This window comes from Lycium barbarum, chromosome 10 (genome assembly GCF_019175385.1).
Source record: "Lycium barbarum isolate Lr01 chromosome 10, ASM1917538v2, whole genome shotgun sequence".
NCBI classification, from domain to species: domain Eukaryota; kingdom Viridiplantae; phylum Streptophyta; class Magnoliopsida; order Solanales; family Solanaceae; genus Lycium; species Lycium barbarum.
Genome location: NC_083346.1, coordinates 77350369 through 77371617, shown reverse-complemented (window position 1 = coordinate 77371617; position 21249 = coordinate 77350369). Strand labels below are relative to the sequence as shown.

The window sequence follows — 21249 nt, the reverse complement described above, 5'->3', positions numbered from 1 at the left end:
ATTTGGATGAAAACAGTTGATTTAAGACCAACACGAATAGCGGGGTGCGTAAGATTCGACAGAATCGACTAAGTTTTTGATAGCCCTGACTTCCAGCCTGTTTACGTGAAAATCCGTTGAGAATTTAAGTTAGAACACAAAAGTTGTAGCCCTTTGAAATATCTTTTCAAGCATTGTGGAGCTCTGTGCTAAGAGTTATGCCCATATTACTGAATGTTGTCGACGTAGTCAAAAAAAGTAAAATTTTGGCTAAGTGTGAAATAGACAGGGGAGCTCGCTGAGCGTGGCTCAAAGCGAGGTAGGAGCTCGCCATAGGCCTCGCTCAGTGAGGTGTGAGGTCCAAAATGTCCAGGCCTATAAATACCACCCTTGGACGATTTTATGTCACATCCCAGACTCGTTCTAAACTATATTTTGCAGATAAAACAACTCTAAGACCTCCGCTAAACCTATAAAGTAAGTTCTTACTCAAACGCCATGATTATTACCTCAATCTAACGAAGATTAACATTAGAAACGTCACCTATTCCATAGATTGTGGTAATTTTAAGAACAATTGAAGAGGAGAATTGTTGGGAATTCGTTGTGAGGTAAGTTTCTGCAATTCAATATGGATATGGGGGTTGTTTGGGGTCTATACATCATTTATATATCGTCAGAATCTATGGGTGAATTGCATGAAAGCAAGAACACGAAATCTACTTAGAAACCCTAGTTTTCAAAAAGGGTAGGATTTCAAGAGAAAAGTGTAAAGCTCTAATATTTCCTATCTATATCAATTGTAGCGTCTGTTGAACCTCGAAAAATCTATTTGGTAGCGATATAGCTGGAATCGAGGTATGTCTCTTGTAAAAATATTTTTGATTATGAAGGTGTTTTGTATGTCTCTTTTAAAAATCCTTTTTGACTTCAAAGGTGATTTGTATGTCTCTTTTTGAACATACTCTTTTGAAATGATTTGTGTCACTTTGGTTGTGGCTTGTGTGAGTGAGGGATAAGCCCACATTAAACTTTATTTGTACTATATTATATATACGTATTCATGGTTGTTTTCCTCTCTAAGAGATGATTAAATATTGAAATATAAAGCTTTGGTAATTGAACTCGAATTACCTTTAAGGGATGTTTAAACTTTATATTTGGAAAGCTTGATTATCTCATGTGAATGCTCTATAAATGGATTGTGTTAAACGAGAAACTTGTTTAAAGGCGTGAGTCAGTTTTCTAAAACTAAATTGAATTGATGTGCCCCTATAATGGGAAGATGAACATAATCCATAAGGAATAATTTGGTTATCATAATATGCCATGTGATTCGGCTTCTATGCCATGATTGATGATTCGGCTAATATGCTATGATTCTATTGTTTGTGTTTGGCCTAGCTACTTGGGAGGAAAGGTAGTCATCATGGATCCTAGTGTGGTTAGCCTAGTCATTAGGGAGGAAGAGTGGCCATCGACGGTTCTTAACCCCGACGTGGTTCTTGCCTAGCTATTCGGGGGGAAGGATAGCCATTGAGGGTTTATAATCCTGATGTGGTTTTTTCTAGCTATTCGGGAGAAAGGATAGCCTTCGAGGGTAACAACCCCGATGTGGTGCTTCTAAGCTGGTTTAGGGAGCCTTAAATAGTTATCCCTTCATTATAATGATTTGGGCCTGTATTGGCATGTGTACTTCAGTATCCTGTGAGTGGCTTGTTTCGTATCTCTGTTGCTTGAGTGGCTTGTTTCATATTTTGGAAGCCTGTGAGTGGCTTGTTTCGTATCTTTGTTGCCTCTGAGTGGCTTATTGATGATAATGAACTTGTTCGCCTGTGAGTGGCTTGTTGATGATATTGGTCTTGAATGGAAAAGACTCAAATGGTAATAAATGGTATACTGAATCGAAAAAGATACATACTTGTCTTGATGGTTATCTATTGATGATTTTGAGTTGTACGATTGATCTTGTCTTTGATTTCAAATTATTCTATTGGAATTGTTTTCACTAATCATTATTGTATTATTTTGTTATATTACTTATTGTCCCCGAGACACTCACTGAGTACCTAGTACTCAGGCAATCTAGTGTTGTTTTTTATGGTATGTTAGGTAACGAAGAAAAGCAGTTATAGAAAGATCTCGCGGATTAGGAGTACTTGCTGCTTTCCTGATTATTGGTGAGCCCACACCTTTGTTCATAGGTTTTCATTGAATCAATTATTACTTTTTAGCAATTTCAGGTTGTGTGCTGAGTTAGTTTATTTTCTTTGAAGCTCCATAGATAGTTATAAACTTGTGGGTAGCATCTTGGATGTCTCTTATGTTTTATGGAGGCATGTAGCCATGTTTTAATTTAAATATTGAATAAGACTTCCGCTGATTTATTTTTTTTTGCTTCATAAATTATGACCATGATCTTTAATTAGTTATTTATAACATCTCTTAAACTATTATTGAAAGATTATTAAAAATGGACTTGACGGTTATTGATCTATAAGGTTCTTCTGATGTTGTTCATGACATAGGATGCCGGTCACATCTAGGGTCGATTTTGGGGCATGTCAAATACTTCCGGCAGTACTTCTTTCCATCTACCTTTTGCCGACTCCAATCTTTTCCTTAAAATTTTCACGATCGTTTTGTTAGTTGACTCAGCTAACCATTTGCACTTGGATGGTACAAAGTGGAAGTGATTTGTTTGATCTTTAGTCCTTCAAAGAACCCCGGTACCTTTTTGCCCACAAACTGTAGCCCATTCTCACAGGCGATCTCCTTCGGTACTCTGAAACGGCATACTATGTGGTCATAGAAGAAGTCAATAACCTCCTTTTATCGTATTTTCTTGTAAGCTCCGGCCTCTACCAATTTAGAATAGTAATCAGTCATAACCAAAAGGAACTTTACCTGACCAGTCGTTGTCAGTAGTGGTCCAACAAAATCCACCCATTTGATAAATGGCCAAGGAGATATCATTGGGTGCAAGTGTTTAATCGGTTGATTTATCATTGGGGCATACCGTCGACACTTGTAGCATTTTTGGACAAACATTTTAGCATCCTCTTCCATTTGAGACCAATAGTAACCAGCCCTAATCAACTTGCGGACTAATAAATCTGTCCGGGAGTGATTTCCACAAACTCCTTCCTGTACCTCTCTCATTACATAATCTGCCTCCCCCGGGCCTAAGCATATTGCCAATTGACCATAAAATGATCTCTTGTACAACCGTCCATTGTAAAAGAAATACCAAGAAGTTATGATTTGCAGAGCCCGAGACTCCTTTGAATCATCTAGTAACTTACATCATGCAAGTAATCTATATAGTTGTTTCGCCAATCCTAAGTCAAGCTCATGCAGTTTACTTCATCATGGCTAGCACGTAGTGTTGAGTTCAACAACTATACTACTTACCAGAGTTAATTCCTACGACATCGGTTGATGGCCCCAGATTAGCCAAAGCATCACCTTGCATGTTTTGCTCACATGACACATGCTTTAATGTCCATTCCTTGAAACGGCGCAACAAAACTTATATTTTGTCCAAGTATATTTGCATTCTTTCATCTTTCACATGAAACACCCCATTCACTTAATTAACAACCTGGAGCGGATCACTTTTTGCCTCAATGATTTTGGCTCCAAGGCTTCGAGCCAATTCTAAACCTGTAATCATCGCCTCATACTCATCTTCATTGTTAGTCCATTGCACAGTTTTGATAGCTTGCTTAATAACATCTCCGGAAGGAGTCTTAAGTACCCTAATCCAGACCCTCTTAAGTTGGTAGCTCCATCCAAATAAGGTCCAGATTCTAAGCATCGCTTGTGAGGAAATTATAAACTCTTTTTCTACCTCGGACAGCAACCCCGGGCTAAAATCAACAACAAAGTCAGCCAACACCTGGGATTTTATAGTCATCCGAAGCCTATATTCTATGTCATACCCGCTAATATCTACCGCCCATTTGTCTAACCTCCTCGAAAGTTCAGTTTTATGCAATATATTGCTCAATGGGTAAGTTGTTACTACGCAAACGGGATGGCATTGAAAATAAGGCCTTAGTTTTCTAGTCGCTGTTATTAGTGCTAAAGCAAATTTCTCTAAGTGAGGATACCTAGTCTCTGCACTCGCTAATGTTCTACTAATATAATAGATAGGGAATCACGTACCTTTTCCTCTCGAATTAGTACTGCACTTACCGCTATCTCATACCCGTCCAAATATAATAGCAGCTGCTCATCTGCCTTGGGTTTAGCTAGCAACGGTGGGCTCGAGAGGTACTTCTTGAAGTCCCTTAGCTCTTGTTGACACCTTGGAGTCCACTCGAAATCATTCTTCTTTTTTAGAAGTGAGAAAAACCTATGGCTTTTTTCGGATGACCAGGAAATGAACCGACTCATTGCCGCCAGCCTGCTGGTTAATCTTTGTACGGCCTTTACATCTTTCAATACCTCCAGGATATCCTCTGTGGCTTTAATTTTGTTCATATTAATTTTGTTCAGAAGAACTTCGATCACCCTGTTTGACACCAGGAAACCAAGGAACTTACCGGAACCAACCCCGAAGACACACTTTTCTGAATTTAACTTCATGTTGTACCTCCTAAGGATCTCAAAGGTTTCCTACAAATGCTTCAAATGGTCCTTTGAATCCAGAGACTTGACCAACTTATCATCAATGTATACTTCCATTGTTTTTAGCTACTTGCTCTTCGAACATGCGATTTACTAGGCGTTGGTAAGTTGCCCCGGCATTTCTTAAGACAAAAGGCATAACATTGTAACAATAAGTCCCATCTTTAGTGACAAAAGAAGTTTTCTCTAGGTCCTCCGGATTCATCCCGATTTGATTATACCCAATCGATGTGCGGTAGAGGAAATAAATCCTTCAAGCATGCTTTATTTAAATCTTTAAAATCTATAAACATTCTTAACTTATTCCATTGTTTAGGCACTACCGCTACATTTTCCAACCATTTAGGGTACTCAACTTCCCTAATAGATCCTATGTTTAATAATTAGGTTACCTCCTCTTCGACAAACCTGTTCTTGTGCTCTACGATTGGTTTTTTTTGTGCTTCGCTGGAGTAAACCTTGGGTCTAAGTTCAACTTGTGAGTTGTAAACTCCGGTGGAATAACTGTCATATCTAAATGGGGCCATGCAATGGAATCAACATCAGCTTTAAGAAAATCAATTACCTTAAGCTTGAGCCTCAAAGCCCATTTGATGCTCAAATATGTCTTAATTTCAGGCTAGTGCACGAATAGGACAACCTTTTTGAGCTCCTCTATAGTCGACTTTGTGTCATCCGAGTCATTCGGTACTACAAATGACCTCGGTGTTGACACCTAATTTTTGACCTCCCATAATTTATTTTGATTGATTACTCAAAGTCCTTGGATAATAGATAAAATGAGTCATGCCCCTTAAAAGGTTTAAATGGTTTTTATAAGAGTTGTTTAGGTAAACATTTTATTCCTTTAAATTGATGAAGTGATTTTCTATGGCATTATAAATTATTTAGGAATTAACTGATATTTTATGACATTTATGAAATATTTTGCTAGAATTAATCAAAATAATTTTGAATAATTGTTTACTTAATTGATAAATTGTCAAAAAGTCAAATTAACAGATGATTTATTCCCTTTAATCCAAGGAATTTGAGTAATTAAAAGAATTGGTCGTTTTGTCCCTCAAAATCTAATTATGTGTGCTTGCATGATTTGTTGAAATTAATAAATTCTTTTAGTACTTAATTAGGTTAATTAATCAATTAAAGGGTCATTATTGCAAATCGGTTTAATTACTAATCTTTTATGTTATGGCCACATTTGAATTAACCAATTCATGGTTTAAGACAATTGGGGTCATTTTTGCAATTTTAGCCTCCTAGTGACTTTAATTGAAATGACCAAATCCATTAGCACAAATTAATTAAGGCTGTTAATGTAATTTAATATTAATTAGTTAATTAGGTTAATTAGAGTTATAATCAAATAGGATTCAATCAATTAAGGCCATGTTTGCAAAAATAAACTTATTGGTTGTGTTCTAAATTAATTACGTCCTAATTTGTTTATAATTAAGTGCTACTACGGTTAATAATTGGTTGTTTTAAATATTTGCCTATTTTACTAAATTACCCGTCCCACCCCTATACGTGTATATGCATCAAATATACATAGATATACATACGTGGTATACATATAGTAGAGCCCACCCCCCCCCCCCCCCCTCTTTCCTTAAAACTGGACCGAGTCCAGCGCAAAACAGGCGTGACCTGGCCCAGTTTCACGATCAATTAAGAGGGGCAAAACACCCCAAGTCTCTTCATTTTACACCCACGCCAAACACACTTCTCATACCCCGTCTCTCCTCCTTTTTCCTCTTACGTGTAAAACCCTAGCAGCTGCCCCTAGATTCTTTTCTCTCTCCGTGCCAAGAATGGATATCCTTCAGCATTCACAGGCTTTTTGCAGGCTTTGTATGTCTTTTAGCATGGAACCATTGATTTCAACAGTGTTCTCATTCAAACTCGCTCCAAACTGTCACGCCCCAAAACCCACCCTAGACGTGACCGGCATCCGACGTCATAAACAACATCTGAAGAATCTAAAAGATGCGATAATAACACTTGAACCCGCCAGGTTCAATAATCACCTCCAACAATTTATAAAATAAATTCAAACGAATCATGAGATTTGAATTAAATTAGTGGAAGTGTTTAATATTATAAAACTAAATCAAACGTATAACCCAACTATTAATATTATTTTTATTTTCTTTAGGATTAGAATATCACCTAACTATTACTATTTTCCTCAAAATATACTAAACACACAGAACCCTACTTCTCTCCCAGTTGACATGCCATGTCATATAAAATTTTATTTTATTTAATAATAAATTTGTATAACTCATTCATTCCATTTAACTATGTCCATTTCCCAACCCAAACTCATTTAACTCGACTCTATCCAGATTTGCTCATGTGGTATGGTTTTACGGCGAATACCCTTGGGTCTGACCCCCTTCACACCATCTTGTCCTCTCTCTTTACGTCTATTTTTCACTGTATGTAAGTTGGTCGAACTTGTATCTTCCTTTCACTAACAATTCTGGATAGCTTATCAAAAAACATATAATTACATTACCTTAATGGAAAAAAAGAAAAAAAAAGAATCCTGGATAGCTTTCTCCACAATATACCACTTATCTTTCGTGTTCATGGATAATATTCAGCTAAATTTGCATACTTTTGTATTTGGTTTGGCTTTGGGATAATTTTCTGGTATTATTGTTTAGGGGAAACATATCTCTAGATCCCTAAAACATTTTTTGGAGCTTTCATTTAGTGGAATAAAGAGATAAAAACAATTAAACATCTTATTTACTATACTAAACATATTTTAAAAGATTGTTCAAAAATGAAATAATTTTAGGATGGATCATGAACGCAAATCTGGCATAGAAGTGCTTAGACATCTTGAATGGGTATAAGATATGGATTGGTTGGTTAAATGAGTTTGGATTGGATTAAGTGAAATAGATTGGATGAATAAATAGAATTTTATGTGACATGACATGCCAATTAGGAGAGAAGAGGGATTTTAGGCGTTTAGTATATTTTGAAAAAAAATAGTAATAGTTAGGTGATATTCTAGTACTAAAAAAACAAAAATGCTATTAGTGGTCAATTTTCTAAATTCAATACATGAGTGACCTTTTAGAAAATTTACTCAGTAGCATGAAAAAGTTACTCTTCCACTTCCGGTGTTGATTCCAACTTTCAACGTCGCATGTTTAAAACCAATAGTAAAAGACATTTTGTTACTTTTTAGATATTTTAGTTTGAGATCATAAATTTCAATTATTATTTTTAACTCCATGCCTAATTAAAAGCATAAAAATAAATAGAAATGAGGGACCAGTATTAGTAGCATAGAAATGTCGCTCCTCCACTTCCGGTGTTGATTCCAATGAAACCCTACGTGGGGGACCAAAGAAGAATCAACTACCCTTGCGGACAAAATATATAATTGCAAAAGAAATTTTATTTTTTCTTGTTTTCTGTTTTTCTTGTACATCTTTTTGCTTTCATAATCAAGTGATAAATGAACAGTCATCCTACAAAAATTTTTAAAATAAATTTCTGATATGTCACAATCAGCCTAAATTGTTCATTATTATCCTTCCAGGGGTTGATGGAAGCTTAATAATTCAATATTTATTTGTTATTTTAGTTAATTGGGTGGGAGGAAACAGTGGCTGAAAACGATGTCGTGGTATTAATAAATGGAATACAAGATATCAACATTGTGTAACCCATATATTTGTGGTCTATGATTGAATTGCGTTGAGCTTTTGTTCAAGTCTTTTTGGTACGGTTGTAGTTGTCGACTTATTCCTTTGTTTCTTTAGTCAACCATACTTTTTAAATTCTTGCTGTTAAGGAAAACAAGTAAAAGGTAAATTAATCTATCAGTTTATCTGGGTTGATAATTTGACTATTGTCTTAATTTGCTTGTGCTTGCTTTGGATTAGAAAGATGATGATCTTGCAATTGGGAGGAAATTAGTTAGTTACAGCTTTCGAGTACCAGCTCAGTTGCATCATGAGTTGAACCTCAATGTAAGCTTTTTTTCTTCTTTGTGTTTAATCTTGTATTTGTCTTCTCTTTGTCCTATATCCTTTTAGATATTTCGAGTTGATTTCTCATATCCTCACTCAACTAATACTCCCTCCGGTCCATTTTACTCATCGTTCTTACTGAAAATAAATTGTCCAAAATAGTTGTTATTTTAGAAAAACGAGATATAATTAACCACTGGTTTCCATCTTTGCCCTTGTTCAATAAATGTGGAGAGAGATTATTATTGTGGTGAAAAAGAACGTAGTATTAAATTGAGATCAGACAATAAATAAGGATAACTTCGTCAAATTACCTTTTTAGTTGATGTTTTCTCAAGGGGCGTGCAAAAAAAAAAAAAAAAAACTGGACCGGGGGAGTAGTTGTTATATTACAGAGTCATTTTCTTTGTTGAAGAAAACTGGAATCAATAAGAAAGTTGACTTTCTAAGATAATAGCTATTAGTTGAGTGACAATCTGAGAAATCAACCCTAGATTTTTCTTTTTCCGCTTTGGTTCTTCATTCTTGTTCTCCCTATTGTTTGATGAAGTTCGGTATTTGCCTTTTTGGTGAAATTATGTACTTGTCAAACTAGAAATATATTGTGGGGTAATGCAGTGCTGAGATTTTAGTGGAGCCGTGTTGCTTTTTTATACAACATGGAGTGGAATGTAAAATGGGAGTGGGGAAACACGATGATGTTTGGTTCAAAGGCTTGTGAAAGTCCGAAAGAACTGCAATTAACAGATTGGGGAGGAGTTGATGAAGCGGGAGAACATGATGGTGGATCCTTCAATTTATCAGGGTTTGGCAGTGGTTATGGCTCTGACGTGGGGCGTTGTTCAATATCAGCTTCTACTGACTCGTCACCAAACGAGGGGTTGAAAGAATCCAACTTCACTTTTGAAGCATTTGATGACTCTCATGGGAATCTCGGTAAGGATGTGGAACAGTGCAAAGTTGAGCTATCTAGACGTTCGCCACCTATGGAGGCTTCGATAGGCTATGATGGACCATTGACTGGTTTGAAACTTGGTAAGCGAACATTTGAAAGCAACAGTGGTGGAAGCAGTGTTAAGCTCCCCTCCATCTCCATGATCCCTGTATCATCTGTTATTGCAGCAAAGAAAACAAAATCCTCTAGTCAGAATGCACTAATTCCGCGCTGTCAGGTTGAGGGCTGCAATCTTGATCTGTCTTCAGCTAAAGAATATCACCGAAAGCACCGAGTTTGTCACTGTCATTCTAAATTCCCAAAGGTCATCATAGGAGGTGTCGAGCGGCGCTTTTGTCAGCAGTGTAGCAGGTAAACCTCATTTGATGAACCTATATTAGGGCATCTTGTAGTTAGATGTTTGGCTTCCAAATTTTAGTTAGTAACAATTTGTTCTTCTGGATGTATGGTTCCTATGGCATTTTGGGGGGTTTAATATGTCCTCAGTCCTTAAGCATATTTGAGATCATAATGGCTCATTCCTTTTTTTCTCCCACTGAAGGTTCCATAGCTTGTCTGATTTTGATGAAAAGAAACGAAGCTGTCGCAGGAGGCTTTCTGATCACAATGCACGCCGCCGCAAGCCACAGCAGGAAACTATTCAATTTAACTCGACGAGGCTTTCTTCATGGTTTTATGGTATGTTCCTATGTTGAGGTTGGGTTTTTTTTCTTCTGAAATGTAACTTATATGAGCATTCAAATGAAATTCTTCAGCAAGAACTACAGGAGAAGGCTAATTTTTAACATGGACAGGAATGTGATTTAATGTCAATGCTTCTATAAGAAATTCCTTTTTTGGTGCAAACAACCAAATTATGTGGCATTGTTTTGCTTAAATCCATACATTTTAAGACATGCATACCTATAAGAATATTTTTTCTCGATCAATTTTCTTTTGGAAAGTAAGCCCATGAGGTTCTGCATGTGAGATGGGATATGCTGTTTCTGTCAATCAATGTTTCTACTGACTTGGGAATGTGGCTTTTTCTTTTAAGTCCTCTACAAGTATCATACTCTGTCATGTTTCTTTGCACATGTTCTGCCGGTGGAGGTTCATCCAACTTTTAGTTCACCTTGTTTTGCATTTTCATGTTCTGTTGTCGTATCATACCTTTCTATTTGTGGTGGTGGGTGGTGGTGCATGACGGGTGGAGATTGTGGTGGCGGCAATAGCGGAGCCAAAATATTTCTCTAAGCAGATTCAATATATAAAGAAGTAAACATTACTAAGAAGCCAAGCGGATTCAACATATAGTATATGTACATAAAAAATAAAAAAAAGTTGACCCTCCTACATGTAATTTTCCGGCGAAGAGTTGCCAATTGAATCTTCCTGGACAAAGTATAGCTCTGCAATTGGTGATGGGGGTGTGGGCTGGGAGCTAATTAAAACCTTTTACTTTCAGGTTTCTACCTTATCATCTAATTGGAAGAGATCTCTTACATTGTTTTTGTTTTGTGCTTACCCAGTATCATTTTATGTGCTTATACATTTACAGATAATAGGCAATCAATGAATCTTGTGTTCAACAATGACCCCCTTCTCCACTCTAAAACTGCTGCAGATACTACCTGGGAAACCTCTGAAGTTTCCAAGTTCACAATAACAAGAGGGTTAACTTTAAAACCTTACAAAGCTGACAGTATTAATGGAAAGTCACTTGTGGGAGGAGTCAAGCTTTCAGGGACCACTGAAATGCAGACCAATGCATCTAACTTGTACTCGGCATCCAACGCCACCACAGCCAAGGTCTTCAGGCAAGGTTTGTTTCGATACCAAGGAACCCCACCCTACAATAGTTTTCATTTTAAATCTGTAGGTCTCCTATGTTATGCATGAAACTCCATCATCAATCTTCTCCTGATTTAGAGGGAAATATCTCTACTTTTGTGCTAGTACGGCTACTTCTCTTTAAAGATTTTGTCTGGTTATTTGATAATTAGTAGTGATTTTTTATGGCTGCAAGATATCTTAGTATAGCAACTCTTATTTGCGTTATAACCACATGGCTTACAAGAGTACTGAAACTTCCTTATGCACCTATTGGGTAAATTTCATATTCTGCACATTCCTTTTCTCGGAACTGACCTATATCTGATGAGTGACATTGGAGCACCTTATTATAAAGATTGGTTCTGCAGATGGTAGAAATGATTGGTGTTCCTGATTTCTGGTTGTCCTATCCTTCATTTCTTTCAAAGTCTCGAGGGTTCAAGTTCAATAGAGATGTTCTATTACAAATTAGCCAACTTGTTTTGTTGCTGAGACCTAAAATAATGGTTGAAGCTGAATATAGATAGCGTAAGCAGTTCGTTGTTGGGTGATCAATTGGGTTGTAAGAACTAAACTGGAATATATCAAAAACTAATTAAAGCATGCAGCATGACTTATTTTCTCTCTTCTTGCACACATAGTATCTTGGAAAATTGAAAGATTTAGGTGACGGCATAAAGCTGTTACCTAATAACCTCAAGGGTCTTAACTAAAAGTGGGTGAGATGATGGTTAAGTTGGTTCCCTTGCATCACAGATTGTGAGCGCTGACGAAAAGAAGTGAAGTGTTCAGTAGCATGTGTTATACAAGTAATATGCACTAACCTTGTCAAAATTTAGGGGCTGCAATGGTTTACTTCTTTACATTATAGCTATCTGTAAACTTGTTCTTTGGAGGTAGTAGGTATCTAGTGCTAGTACACGCCAAGGGGGCAGCCCCACAGTCAAAGATCTAGAGTGACAATTTTTGCTTTTGAGACCACTGTACAAATACAACAGAGGCACACTAGGTGAATTTGTCCCATTTGTCTAAACTTTGGTGGACAAAGTTATCGATTATGCACCCAAGGATGTGGCCTAGCGGTCAATGAAGTGAGAGAAGAACCACGAGGTCTCAGATTCAAATCCTTGCGGAGACAAAAATAGTAGGTGATTTCTTCAAATCTGGCTTGGACAGAGTTACCTCGTACTTGTTGTTAGTGGGAGGTAGCAGGTATCTCGTGGAATTAATCGAGGTGCATGCAAGCTGCCCGGACACCTCGGTTATAATAATTAAAAAAAAAAAGGTTATTGATTATGCATGTTGGTGGAGAGTTATGGTGCCTTGTGGATTAGTCGAGGTGTGGGCAAATTGGCTGAATGCCGCTTGAAAAGAAAGATTATTTATTCCGGATACTTCCCATTTGATGGGCTGTAACGGGAGATGCTTGAGTGTTTGATTTCTTAGTCAATTTGCCTCCAGCATTGATATGTTTCTGATTGGAGTAAAGAAAATATAATATCAGTAAACATTGTTGGTTTCCTCTCATAAATGGTACAATAACATTGAGATGACATGTTGACTAATTATAAATATGCTTGTAGCAGTAGATTTTTCTGGAGTATGGCGCCAAAATGGCACATTTTTGTAGCCTAAATACAAAAATGGCATGTCCTTTTTTTTTCTATAGCCAAATGGTTTTTCGTTGGACAACCAACGAAATGTTAAATAACATTAACGTCTCCGTCATTTTGTTCAAAAAAAAAAAAACCATTTCGTTGGGCTACCAGCGAAATGTTTTAATTTTTTTTTTTTTTTTTTTAATATTTCGCATTTTGTTACAATCCCAGCGAAATGCAATTAAATTTTTTTATTATTATTATTTAGCATTTCGTTTGGTGTCCAGCGAAATGTGATTTTAATTTTACATTCGTTTATATTGCGACTCTCCTGACTTATACAGAAAATAAAGTTGCAGATTCAAATTTAAGACGAGCATTGATTGGTCACATCTTTTTTTTTTTTTTTTTTTTTTTTTTTTTTTTTTTTTTTTGTAGTTCGTGACTCAATTTTGTGAACTTATTTTACTTTTTTTTCGGTCAATAAATATTGCCTATCTTTACCCATGTTATATCCTTCATCTTTCAGTTTTCTTTTATCTATTTCATATCTTTCAGGATTGTAATGTCCGACACCCTTCACATCCAGGTCTGAGTGAAGAGGTCGGGATGAGGTGCTAGTCTGAGGAACGTGGAAAAGGAGGTTCGCCAAACCCTCTTGGCTCCCAGGTTGTTAGGAATTGCTAAATGCGGCGAAACCTTGTGATGTTGCTGGTGGAGTGACCATATTAGACGAGTTATAAGAAGCCTCGGACGGAATCATGGATGGACCACATATATCCATGGTCGGATTATATATTGGGAGTTGTGTATATCCATAGATGAGTGATATGGAGCTTCTGGACCAGTCATAGATGGGCCGAAAAAATCCATCGATGGATAATATGGACTGGGTAAATTCACGTTGATGACCTAGAGCCACACCCATCCACGAATTTATCCAGTCCATATTATCCATTGGTGGATTTTTCCGGCCCATCTATGACTGCTCCAGAAGCTCCATATCACTCATCTATGGATACACACAGCTCCCACTATCCGACCATTGATATATCTGGCCCATCAATGATTCCGTCTGAGGCTCCATATAACTCTTCTAATGTGGTCACTGATCCACCAGCAACATCACAAGATTTCGCCGCATTTAGCAATTCCCAACAACCTTGGAACCAAGAGGGTTTGGCGAACCTTCTTTTTCACGTTCGTCAGACTAGCACCTCCTCTGGCCTCTTCACTCAGACCTGAATGTGAAGGGTGTCGGACATTACAATCCTGAAAGATATGAAATGGATAAAAGAAAATTGAAAGATGAAGGATATAACATGGGTAAAGATAGGCAGTATTTATTGACCGAACAAAAGTAAAATAGTTCGCAAATTGAGTCACGAACTACAAAAAAAAAATATTGATGTGACCAATCAATGCTCGTCTTAAATTTGAATCTACAACTTTATTTTTTTAAAGTCACGAGAGTCACAATATAAACGAAATGTAAAAAAAACATATTTTGCTGGTTTAGTAGCGAAATGCTAAAAATTAAAACCACATTTCGCTGGACACCAAAACGAAATAATAAGAAAAAAATTAAAAACATTTCGCTGGTAGCCCAAAGAAAATTGGTTTTTTTTTTTTTTTTTTTTAACAAAATGACGGAGACGTTAATGTTATTTAACATTTCGTTGGTTGTCCAACGAAAAACCCAATTGGGTATAGAAAAAAAAAAGGACATGCCATTTTTGTCTTTAGGCTACAAAAATGTGCCATTTTGGCGCCAGACTGCCCCTAGTCGGTATAATAGGAATTACTTGCTTGAATCCAATTTATTTTGTTTTCTTTTATGATTGGCGAAGTTACCTTTGTAGAAGTCTTCTAAAGAGAAAAGAATGTAGAAATGCTATGAAGTTTAAGTAGCAGCAGTCTTTTATCAGTTTTATGAGAGTTCTCTTAAGCTCACACGTGTTCAGAAAAGTAACTGGAAATGCTAGATAATTTGATTCACCCTTGGCACCAAATAAAATACACAATATGTCATTACTTTTACTTTAAAAAGTACAATATTACCATGGATGTTTATCTATCGTATCAAAACCTTTTGATTTCTCTATCAGGTTTCAAGGAGACCATGTTCTCACTAAATATGGGTGTGGCACCAGAATTACCTCGTGCTCTCTCTCTTCTGTCAAATAATTCATCATCTGAGCATGTAAACCAGATCAGCATGCCGGAGCAGGTGATGCATGCAATTCCTCAGAGTTCGCCACTTGAGTCCGCTGAACACTGGCAGCCTGAACAACATCTATTCAATCCACGAATTCATACGTCGGTTGCGAACGGTCACAGTGGCTGTAGCTTCCAGGAAATTCACCTTTCCAAAGATCCATTTGACGACTTCTATGTCAATGGATTGAACTGACACAGCAGAGACTACTCAGCCAACCCTCAATGTCAGAAAATGGATTTCAATTTTTGCTGGTTTTACATTCTCCAGTTAAGCAGATGGTTCATAAGTAGGGTATTGGAAGCAGCCTGTCATTCTAAAGTGGTAGCATTTAACACAAGTAAATGGAGCTCCGGATATTGGACATCCACTCTTGAAAGAAACCACGTATGCCTTAAATTTTACTTGCTTAATAAATCAATATGAGTTCTTAAGTGTTGTATTCGTTTCTTGTTTCTTCACGTTGACATGATGTTACCACAGATTTAATGTTGATATCTGAAAACGCCGTGACACTGAGTCAATTTATCCATCTAAAATCGTTCTGAAATAGGATTCGGTTGAATCGGGTTTTAAATTCACCTAGAATTTCTGGGTAGAAATGACTCTATTATGGTTCAGCCTTGTCAAGACACTTGAACTTGCATAAACGACAGGAGCTTTAGCAAATTGTGATACTTCATCTATCCCTCATTTCTTATTTTAAGAACTCTATTCTGTTGAACGGAGATCTGGTAATTTTCTTTTGTATGCATGCATTGGCATTGTATATTTTCATAAAAAGATTTGTCTCGACTTCTAATGACGGTCTATGCCATTTATTGAATTTATATTTACTCTCTTACATTTTCTGTTCCAGACATATAGACGACGAACAGGAGCTCTCGAGCTGAGCACCATTACTATAGCTTTATCGATGATCAACTCCATACTTAAATTTCCTTTCCCCCTCTTTTCTTTTAAGTTAGGTCGTGTATGAAGATATAATTGTATTCTTTTAGAAGTTCAAGGATATACCTGGTGCGTTAGACATATTTGTTCTGAATTTGCATTCGTTCGTCATCTTTTGACAGGTTCATCTTGTTATAATGATACCTTTACGCCATTTATAAGTTCTTGCTAGTATATAACGTAATCATTGAACTTCTCAGGAGCCTTGCTGCATGATTGTATAACAGTAGAGCCCATAGGTCTTAACACGTTGTAAAGGTTACCCTACAACGAGTTAAGGGTTCACTTAACGAATATTATATTAAGTATCCGTCACACAATCCTCCAATTTTGGACATAATGTTTCACCCTTCAAATCCTATCATATATAAGCCATAATTATCGAAGAATGAAAAATGAAATTATAAATCAAGTGCAAAATGATATTTATTAGCATGTTTGGCCAAGCTTTTGGGAGGACAAAAATGCTTATTCTTTTCAAAAAGTGAGTTGTTTGGTCAAGCTTTTGGAAGAAAATAATTGCTTCTAGTGAGTAGCAGAAGTTGTTTTTCAAAAGCTAAAAAAAATAGTTTTTTCCTAAAACACTTTTTTTTAAAAACACTTTTGAGAAAACACATTTAGAAGCACTTTTTGATAGTTTGGTCGAACATTAATTGTTGTTCAAAAATATTTTTTAAATTAGTTGACCAAACACAAACTGTTTTTCACCTAAAGTATTATTTTGAAAAAATCTTAAAAAAACAAAACTTTTCAAAATAAGTTGATTTTAAAAGCTTCGCTAAAAAGTTTATATCGTGACTGAATAAAAACTTACCAAATAAAGTTATTTTTTTCATTTAGTCGTTCCTTTGTTGCCAAAATAAAAGATCTATATATAATATAAAGCTAGACAAGAAAAGAGTGATGTGCATCTCTCTTTGGCCAAGGATTCTATTTATCTTTTTTCTCCTATTTTGAGAATTTTCTTATTTTCCTATATTTTTTTATTATTGTACAAGAATAATGTGTCATTTACTACTCCTCCATTCATTCCTAACCTTTAATGTAAAAATAAAAACTTAAAACGTCTTAACATTTACTACTCTACTCATTCTTTTTCTTTATTGTAATTAAGAAAAAATCAAGTCTCTACATTTACTGCTCCAACCTTTCAAACCCTTCATGAGGAATGAGAATATGTTAAATTGGAGTAGTCGGATTGGATATCATTCCAAGTAGCTTTTGAAAGGGTTCAAGTCAATAAATCTTTCTACAAAAGAAAAATTAAGAGAAGTTAGACCTCTCTTCTTGAAAGCTTACATAGATCTCTCGGCATCTTTTCCTACAATACAACAATTTCTATATGTAAGTTTTTCAAATTCTTAAAATTGTTTATCTCTATGTATACATATCTATACAAACACATCAATGCAATCAAATTTGTATCCAATTTCATGATATTTTATATATTATTTAGCTAATTTTCATTGGCAAATATACTTTTCCGGAAAAAACCGTGAATGAATGATGCAACTTCTGAGTTATATTATTATTTAGCTAATTTTAAATAATTTGTTTGATTTATGTTATGGTTTGTTGTGTTTTACTTTGTTGTATCTGGTAAATAATTTTTATGATAGAAACATGGCTTTCGCAGACTAACAGTAGTTTTAAGTTTCAATATTCAAACTTTATTAGTATATACATAAATAATAGTGTATGTTACATGTCAACATCTATATTCTGAATTCTATTGAAATTTCCCTTTCAAATGAATAACACTTTACCTATATGTTGCTTTCTATCTACCTACTTATGTTTTCTGCATTTCGGTCCGAGTAGTTTAAAAGTTCATTTTGATTGTTGTAAGCAGATATTTGGCAAGAATATAACATCATTTTTAGGGTAGTATTAATCGTTTGCTTTTAATTTTTCATGTATTTATTATTTAAAATTATGACACCTACAAGTTCCGTCAATTTCATATCGCTGATGGTGGAAAATAGTTTGGGGAATAGGAGAAGTATAAAAGTAGAGTAGTTGTGCCCCAGGAGTGGAAAGCTGATCTAAGAGAAGATCATGAGGTGACACATCTCTTAAGCCTGCATTACCATTCATCTATTTTTTTGTCAATTGTTTTTTACCTTTTTCTTTTATATTTTCCTCAAAACATTAGTTGGAAAATAAAGTCTCTATCAAAAAGTCTATAATTATCTACATTAGTTGCTCAAGTAAAAGAAAAAACATTTAAGAATAAGCGTTTCAGTTGCTTTTTCTCTTCATTATTTGTAACTATAAGTTTATTAGTTTAATTATAAAAAAACTGAAACTATGTCATTTTTTCCCTGAAAAACCACTGGGACTCTTCAAAGCATAATGAAAGGTATTAGGAATTTTCCTATAATTATTTTATCTAATTAAAGGCTTATTGCCTCTTCAACTACATGAGTTACATGAAAAGGGAGAAGGATCACGGTAAATGAATTTTAAAAGCAATAATTAAGTTCAGGAAGGGATGTATTACTACTTACCAATACTTTTTAAGTATAAAATTTCTTATGTTAAAGGAAATTAATTTAGGCGAATCGATGTAATGACAATCTTCATTAACATGATGAATATCATTTTTCTGTTTAAGGACTTACTTTTAGTTTCTTGATGGGTGGAAATTATTCATGTAATTTTATACATAAAAAAATAAGTTTTAAAATAAAACATGAATAATTAAATCTTATTCTCGCATATTTTCTGACAGAATGTTGCAGGAAATCGAATACCCCAGAAGAATGAAAAATAAGCAAATGCCAAAGAGATAAGAAAATATTTCATGGGTGCAACCACAAGTCCATAGTCACAACCGTGAACTTTCACATGTGGGAATGCATAGAGGCTCTATTGAAAGAAGTTGCAAAATTCATGGATGTGACCACCATTTTCATACTCACACCAGTCAAGTGTTGGCTTCAAGAGAAAAATTATAAAGCTCGTGGATGTGATCACCACTTTTATACTCACACCCGTCAAGTGTTGGCTTCAAGAGAAAAATTATAGAGCTCAAAGATGTGATCACCACTTTCATACTCACACCCGTCATGTGTTGGCATCAACAAAAAAGCTACAAAGTTCACAATTGTGACCACCACTCCAAGAAATGTATTCATGGGGAGATACTATATTTTCCTATAGATAGAGGCATCACTTTGCTTAGAGATTATTCAATTCAATCTTGAGAAAGACATAAGAAATAGTCTTTGCTCTATTTCTCTTCTTTTTATTTATGTTTGTAGGAGTAGTATTTTATTTTAATATCTTTCTTACATACTTCTTAATGGAGTAGTTTCTTTTTGTTGGGATTGTTGAAGAAGCTTGGTATAATTGTTATAATAATTATCTTTACTTTAATCTTGCTTCTTTTAGTCCTAATTCTCACGGAGGGATTAATTTAAGCTAGTTTATCGATTAAAGAATCACAATATTATTTCTTTTAGTTCTAATTCTCACAGAGGGATTAATTCAAATAATTTTGTTGGTTTAAAATTGTTATCTTATTTCTTTCGGTTCTAATTCTCACGGAGGGACTGACTCAAATAAGTTTATTGATTTAGGGGCTAATCGCAAGAGGTCTTTATTCCTCATAACACATATCAAGTCAAATAAGTTTTCCTATTCTTTTGTGAAATTTATTAGAATAAGATTTTATTATAATTGTACCAAGTGGATTCAACGACTCCAAACTCTTTTCTTTTTAAATTTTCTAATAAGTTGTTTGTTTTATTTTAAGTAATTTATAATTTCAAAACCTCTCCTTTCATCAATTTGATTCTATCAAATAGTAACCAAGACAATACACATCTGTAAGCTAGGTAATTCCAATTTTTGTGGGACGATATCTTAAACTATACTAGAATTTGACAGAGTACGAACGAATTTTCCTATGCACTTTGGCCTCGTTAGTTCTCTCTTTATAGTCTAAAGAATTAGTTAAGTTCATAATCAACTATCAGATAATAATTATCTTTTTTAGGATCTAAAAAATAATAATTAACTCTGGAATTAATGATATGGAGAGTTTTGGAGCTAATTGAAAAATTATTTGTAAGTATATTCATATACATGATAATTATCTCTGGAATTAATGATATGGAGAGTTTGGAGCTAATTGAAAAATTATTTGTAAGTATATTCATATACATGAAAAATTAATTTATTCTATTTAGGTTATATTTACAATAAGAGCATATCGCAAATTTACCCTTTTTTTTAATGACCGCTTCTCCTTTATTTTTTCTTTTTTTTTTTTCATTCGGACTAATCGAAGAAAACTAGGATGACATCCAACATTCATTTGCTGAAACTCTCCTTCCCTCCTTAAACCCTAACAAGCTGAAGAGAGTTTGTGTGTTTTGGTATTCCCTCTATCTCTTTCTTTGCTAATTCAATTAGAGTTTATTCTTCATGCTATACTTATAAATCCATTTCATTAATGGATAATAAACTTGGGTTAAACATCCATTTTGAGAATATCAAGTGTATAGATGATGTTGTCACTCTCTTCCATTAAATGGTGAGAACACAACCTCTTCCTTCTGTTTTTGTCTTCTCTAAATTATTTTAGACTATGCTAAATATGAATCGTTACTCTGTTGTCATTTCTCTTTTTCAAGAAATGCAGAAAATGGGTATCCCAATTAAGAATGGTGTCATCTTGAATTGCGTGATTAACAGTTATTGTCTGATGTATCGTGTTGATTGTGGATTTTTGGTGTTACCCATTTGCTTAAAGAATGGTTTTTCATTTGATGTTGTAACGTTCACTACTCTGATAAGGGGATTTTTCGCCCGAAAATAAGGATAAAGATGTAGTTGAATTGTTCAAGAAGTTGGTGAGAGAGAAGATTTGTGAGCCCGATAAAGTCATGTATGGAACCGTCATGAATGGGCTTAGTAAATAGGGTCATACCAAAAGGAATTTAAGTTTGTTCCGATTAATGGAACAAGGGAACACTAAGCTCGACGTATTCATCTACAGCATTGTTGTTGATGCCCTTTGCAAAGATAGAAACTTAGATGGGGTATCAATCTTTTGAATGAGATGAAGCAGAAAGACATTCGTCCGGA

At 35.1% G+C, this 21249-nt stretch overlaps 1 protein-coding gene across 13 annotated transcripts; it reads left to right on the top strand.

The window, feature by feature from the left end:
• The first annotated feature begins 7942 nt into the window (after window positions 1–7942).
• LOC132613539 (squamosa promoter-binding-like protein 12) lies at window positions 7943–15766 on the top strand. Of its 13 annotated transcripts, none has more exons than XM_060327602.1 (6): window positions 7943–8615; window positions 9234–9650; window positions 9738–9921; window positions 10112–10248; window positions 11111–11374; window positions 15092–15766. In XM_060327602.1, the coding sequence occupies exons 2-6, from the start codon at window positions 9275–9277 to the stop codon at window positions 15394–15396; spliced, it is 1266 nt and encodes a 421-aa protein (XP_060183585.1). In that variant the 5' UTR covers window positions 7943–8615; window positions 9234–9274; the 3' UTR covers window positions 15397–15766. The 13 variants fall into 13 exon arrangements, with proteins under 13 accessions (XP_060183585.1, XP_060183583.1, XP_060183580.1 ...); XM_060327600.1 differs by having other exon boundaries at window positions 7944–8365; window positions 8533–8615; window positions 9211–9921; XM_060327597.1 differs by having other exon boundaries at window positions 7944–8365; window positions 8533–8615; window positions 9166–9921.
• The last annotated feature ends 5483 nt before the right edge of the window (window positions 15767–21249 follow it).